This window comes from Solanum lycopersicum, chromosome 3 (genome assembly GCF_036512215.1).
Source record: "Solanum lycopersicum chromosome 3, SLM_r2.1".
In the NCBI taxonomy this organism is placed as follows: Eukaryota; Viridiplantae; Streptophyta; class Magnoliopsida; order Solanales; family Solanaceae; genus Solanum; species Solanum lycopersicum.
The window spans coordinates 10423957-10430225 of record NC_090802.1 but is presented as its reverse complement, the minus strand read 5'-3'; the positions used below and the strand labels follow the sequence as shown (position 1 = coordinate 10430225).

The window sequence follows — 6269 nt, the reverse complement described above, 5'->3', positions numbered from 1 at the left end:
CATGTTAAGGGACTATTACACTCACCGATATATTTGTATTATCACTTAAATTTCTTCTTTATACTTTAAATTCCTGAGCAAAAATCTTGAATCCGTCATATAACCCCTGAGATTGTAGAGGAAAAGAGGGGGCAGGAAGCTTAAGGAGTTCTTCTTTGATTTGGTGAACTAGACTTTCTTATTTGTGGATACTGGTCCTGATTCTTTCTCTATACTTGTCAGTATTCCTATATAGCGAAGTTAGTTATTTTATTTTTAACAATAAATGTTTTATTGAAGAATACGAATATTTTGATAAAGTAAGTATTTAATAAAGTGATATTAATTATATTGTATCTTCCATAAATAAAGATTGAGATAATCAAATAAACTCATTTTAATTGATGTTTTTTAAAAATATGTATAAGAAAAATAGCATGACACATAGTTTGTGACGTGGAATAATTATTGTATGAGATTAATGGCCAGTTTGCCATTTCATATGGAGTAATGATATGTAATTTTTATGTTAAAGTATATTTTTTCATAAATATAAGAATTCTATAAATTATAAAATTATTAAAATAGTTTAATTGTTTATTTATTCTTATTAAATACACAAGTAAAATTGTATAATAAATTATTACAAAGTTATTTGTTCTCCATTTAAGTTATTGTTTCATCTAACTTTAATTAATAAAAATATTTTCAAAAAATAAATTGATCATGAATTATATTGTACTAGTTTTTAATATATTTTCCTACATAGCACGAACAATCTCCTCACGTTCAACTTGCATTTCTTGATCATATGACCAGAAGGCAAACTAACATTGTTAATCTGAATTATTATTTGTTGGTCAATAGGATTAACAACTATATCTTCATGTTCATAAACTATAAATATATCATCAATTCTTTGGTATTCTTGCAAATAATTATATAACATTGCACAAGCTATGACAATTTTCACTTGTGTCTTAATATCATAATGGTTTAGATCTTGTTTCACTTGTGTGCTATTACACATTTTTAGTGCATTAATTTCGTACGAAAATCAGACATATTGGAAGTAGTAATTATCAAATATACATCATCATTTTTTTCTTTTTTCATATTAAATTGCTTTAAACATTTTCATATGTAGCCGAAAGAGAAGTTTTTTCTTATCATGAAAAAACAGAATAGATATTACTCCCTCCATTCTTATTTACATTCACCAAATCAATTCCTAATTTATCATTTATATTCATCAAATTTGAAGTAATAATAAATTTTTGTTTGTGAGAATAATAAATTTTAAAAAGTAATGAAACGATTGTAAATTTTATTTATATATAAATAAATAGTCAGTAAATATAAATGTGGGATTGTTTTAACAAAATATAAACTTATGAATTAATTTTTGTATTTAAACATCTCAAATCATGATATGGAATTTCCATATCATGATTTTTGAAGAATTTGAGATTCTATTTCATGATACGTAATAATGAGATGAAATCAACATGAAATCACATATTTAAACGCTGATTTCATCTCACGATTCCATATCATGATATGGTATCGCATGACAAAATACCTGCTAAGAAAACCACTAATTCTCACAACTTCATATTTTATCCCAACTTAGAAATGTTTATAATGCTTTGTCAAACTTAAGTATTCTTTTCTTTTTTTGGGCCTAAATCCTCTTCCATCCAATTGGAAAAATGGTCTATTTCTCCCTTCATAGTCCACTTCATTGTAAATGATTGTCTTAAATTACTTGTCAATTTTATCAAATCAAAATAAAATTAATTAAAATTCTCTCTAATGCCGTAATGCGTGTTTGATTCCAGTTCTAGATCTGTTAAAGTGAATATAACCCCTTTACAAAGTGGCATATGATATAACACCTTGGTAAAATACATATTGTTATTCTCAATATACATCTTTTTAAATGTATTATATGTTGAAGAATTATAATGATTACATACAATTATCACACTATCAAACAGCAGCAGGACCAAGAAATTCAACTGTTATAGATTTCCCTTAGTACTCCTAAAACCTGGTTAGCTACTTGTTGCCCGAAAAGCCTAGGGAAGCTTGATTCAAGATCTATCTCGATAGTCTTATTCTTAATTATTTGATCCCTCTTAGCCAGATCTTTACTTTCATCATCTGTCAATCTTCTCTCAGTACAAGCACACAGATTCAACCATGTATCCAGCATTACCTTAGCAACAGGACTTATGTGATCCTGAATAATTTCATCAATGCGAATGGCCTGGGAAGGATCGGTTTCTATCGAAACCAAGATAGCTGATGGAGAGACAAGGGCACGAATATATAGAGAAGAAGAGAAATAAGGCTTTACCTCAGGTAGCTTCTCGAGAAGTTGTCTCTGCTTATCTAATTGTGTTTCCTCATAAAAGGTCTTGAGGTAATCGGGATGTTGGACAAGGTCCTTTCGCGGAGGTAGATCAAGAATGAGGATGAGAGTTGTTGGACTGCTTTGAATAACTTCAATTAAGAAGTTTGGTGCATCAGTTGAAGGTCTCAAATATACGGAAAGGCTTGTAATATTCAATGCTCCGCCGGTGGGTAAGTTGCAGTGAACCCAACTACCAAGTATGAAATCAACCTGTCACAATTTAGAATAGGCAAAAATATTAACCTTGCTTATACTCCTGATGAGAAAGTTGAAATCGTTAACTGTGTGTTCCCAGTTCATCTTTTATTATAGGCATTAGAAAAAGAACACTAAATGGACTTGTCAAAGAACTCTCAATGGAATGACTAACTATAAGCGGAGGAATGGAACTGGATAAGAATAAATGAACAGAAGCCAGATCCAAATTGCTATCTCCCTGATGCTTTTGCAGTCCTTATGTATAACTCCCCAAGAAGACATCAGGTGAATGCAACTTGCAGAGAACTACAAATTATGAACAAGGATAATTCTTGAAATCGAGCAGTTACATTGGTTGGTCAATTTTGGATGCACACTCTCTTAGCTTCTCTCTATGAAGATCTATTGATCTTTTCAGCAAACACCAATTGTGCATCGGAACCCACCTAAAACACTAGTTATACATTCAATCCATACTCATCTCAACCAACTGCAGTCTCTCCTACACCGACAACTCAGTAAAACGCACCCGCTCTCCTACAACCCCCAATGGTTAGTTTGAACCAATCCAGCCGAAAAATCCCAAACACACAATAATCAACTCCTTCTAGCACCAACAACCACAACACCAATAAACATCATCCCCTATTTCTTCCAATCCTTCAGAGGAACAACACATGGACAATAATAAACTCCTAAAGCTTGCCCCTAACAGTTCACCAGAACCTCCAACTTGCTATTAACACTCAGCCTACTCTTTTGCAGATCACGCATGCAACACCTCAACAGGAAAATACTACCCATTCAAAATCCACCCACCAAAATCATTTAACCCCTCAGCCAAAGGTGTCCTCAGATTTCACACACCCTCTTCAAAATTGAAATCGGATGACGCGACCAACATCAATGGAACTGATCATAACCCTGTTGCCACTGATAAATCAGAACCCCAATATTCAACTCCAACAGAAACATCCCAATTTAGCAGGGAAAGGTAAAAGGGTGCTACTTCATCGAAACCAACCTTCACAGAAAGGTTCAAGCTGATTTGCCAATGCCTCAATCGCCGAAGCTCCTGTTGAAATTAGGCATGAGACTCATCTCGGAAAGCCAACCATATATTTCTCTGCTGATGACTATTTCGTGAATTTGGCTAATAATTGCAAATGACTATTGTGGGTAAATTTATCAAAGGAACCTACTATGAAAGAACTAAGGAAAATTTTTGTGAGTCAATTTCAATTGAAAGGAAGAGTCGAGATTGGGTACTACAACTACAACACTATTTACATTGACTTTCTGTAACAAAACAGACTTCAATAACATTTTTTCAAGTCATTCATTCACATTGGGTCGGTCATACACTATGAAATCCTGAGATGTGCACAGAATTTTAAACCAGAGCAAGAAACTTCTATTGTTCCAGATTGGATACTAGTTCACAACTTACCTCAGCACCTATTCAGATGGGAAACTCAGTGCCGCCAGATATTGAAGTTGGGAATGGTAATGGTGAGAAGGTGAGATTGCAGATCATATGAATTTTCCCCCTACAGCTCCTGAAGCTAGGGAATGGGGAACAAGCAGAGATCAAACTACTTTGACAAGATCACAGAAAAACTAGTTGAGATGTATTTCACAGAACAAACTGCAAACTATTAAAATATTAGTGGGAGTTTGCAGCACATTCACGAATTTTGTTTGTTATATATTTTTTAATTGTAACGAATGGATTGTTATTTACTAGAAAGTGCAAGATATATAGCTTGAACAAGAAATACTCAATTTGAAATTAGCTCAAAGGAAACAGATTTGATAAAAATCTTGTCTGACTTCATTGGGTGAATAAAACCAAAAATACATTTGCTGATCTTCTTAACTCCCATCACCACATTATACAGATAAGTATTTGGCATTTCAATTCATGTTACTTCTATTAAAAGAATTAGCATACATAGTAAAAAGGACAATCTACAAAAAGCACAATGCGTAATGGATTAACTCTTCTGCATAAGCCAAATCCACTAAAATAAGATGACAAGATCTAGCTTTCTCAATCATTATTCTATAGTACATAATAATTTTCTTGTTTTCTTTATCAACTTCACTATGTACAAGATAGTAGTGTATTCATTCATATTGAAGGGCATTAGGAGAAAATTCTTGGCGTTTTTTTTTTGGTTGCATACTTTATGCATGCTCAAGCCTTGAAGCAAGGCTTACACATGTTGACCACTTCGCTTAATGTGCACTTCAGTGTCGTCATTAAGTCCCAAGACAAACTTTTCCTTGAAAATAAGGGTTCTAAACTATTGGTATCACACTTTATTATTATGAAAATCAATTTCTTTGTCCATAGATTTGTTATTCACCCTGTATATACTAATTCAACAAAACATCCAACAGGAAGTAATTCTATATCATACTACATATAATTGACACAACTGCAAAAACGAATGAATAGGTAATAAATAGTAGAATCAATTGAGGAGGTAGTCGGAGAGTACCTGAGAAGAGGAATTTCCAGATCTGACATAGAGAGAAGCATGAGCAGTAGCAGATTCATTCTCAAAATACTGCACATGAGAAGGCAGAGTACAAGGAAGTAGAGACTCTCCAAGACGATTCTCCACAGTCGATACAAGTTCCACCATTAACTCTCTATGCGGAACAGATGCATAAGGAAATTCCTTAAATTTCGATTCATGATGTTCCATGGAAGTTGATGACGACGAGCAACAGAAGCGTTTTCCGACGGAAAAAGAACGAGAGGAAGAAGAGGGGAGTGATTGTGTGAGAATTGAAGTGTGAAATTTGGCAGAGGAGAGTGGAACAGCCATAGCAGGAGGACTGTCATGTTCACTGCTATCTCTTTGCTTTTTGGGAAGCAAACGAACATCACGTGCTGTGGCCCATGTAATACGCTGTCGTTTGTATTTTTAAAAATCAGAATTTTGAATTAGGATTTAAAATACAAAAATTTGATTAAACATATCTTAAACATGGTTATTTTAATCAAATTTTTGTATTTTAAATCCTAATTCAAAATTCTGATTTTTAAAAATACAATATATATATATATATATACCAGTCATTTATTTCATATGTAAATAAAATTTATAATTTCTATCATGATTTTTTAAACGGTTTGTATCTCATATAATGATTGTTCTCGCAATATGAATTTATTTTGACTTTAAATTAATGCATTTCTTAATTTATCAATTATATCTATGAAAATTATTATATTTTATCAAATTTATAACTATAGTTTTAAAAAACTTGAATTGGTCCATAATATAAAAAGGAACTTTGCATATATTCACTCAAAAATAGCCTAATTATGCTTCATAGTTATAATTTGTTAATTACAATTCGTAGCTATATGTTATAGAGAAAGAGAGTGACGAGAGAGATTGAGAGAGGGATAAGAGATACGAGCGAGAGAGTGAGAGGTGAATTACACATGTATATCAGGTAGATAATTGTGTATTATACATATGTATTTCTATATATGGCAAGCGAGATTGAGAGAGGAGGGAGAGAGATGAGCGAGATTGAGAGATGGAGGAGAGAGGGTAGAAATGGGATAGAGGTAAATTGTGTATGTATATTGGTTAGATAATTGAATATTATTCATATAGGTTTTGTATATATGACAAGTAAGATTGGG

General features: G+C 32.5%; 1 protein-coding gene across 1 annotated transcript; it reads right to left on the bottom strand.

Moving 5' to 3' along the window:
* Positions 1-1850: 1850 nt before the first annotated feature.
* LOC778267 (red chlorophyll catabolite reductase, chloroplastic) lies at positions 1851-5503 on the bottom strand. Its single transcript, XM_004234620.5, has 2 exons — positions 5104-5503; positions 1851-2608 (listed from the first exon to the last, which is right to left on the bottom strand). The coding sequence occupies exons 1-2, from the start codon at positions 5434-5436 to the stop codon at positions 1997-1999; spliced, it is 945 nt and encodes a 314-aa protein (XP_004234668.1). The 5' UTR covers positions 5437-5503; the 3' UTR covers positions 1851-1996.
* Between the last annotated feature and the right edge of the window lie 766 nt (positions 5504-6269).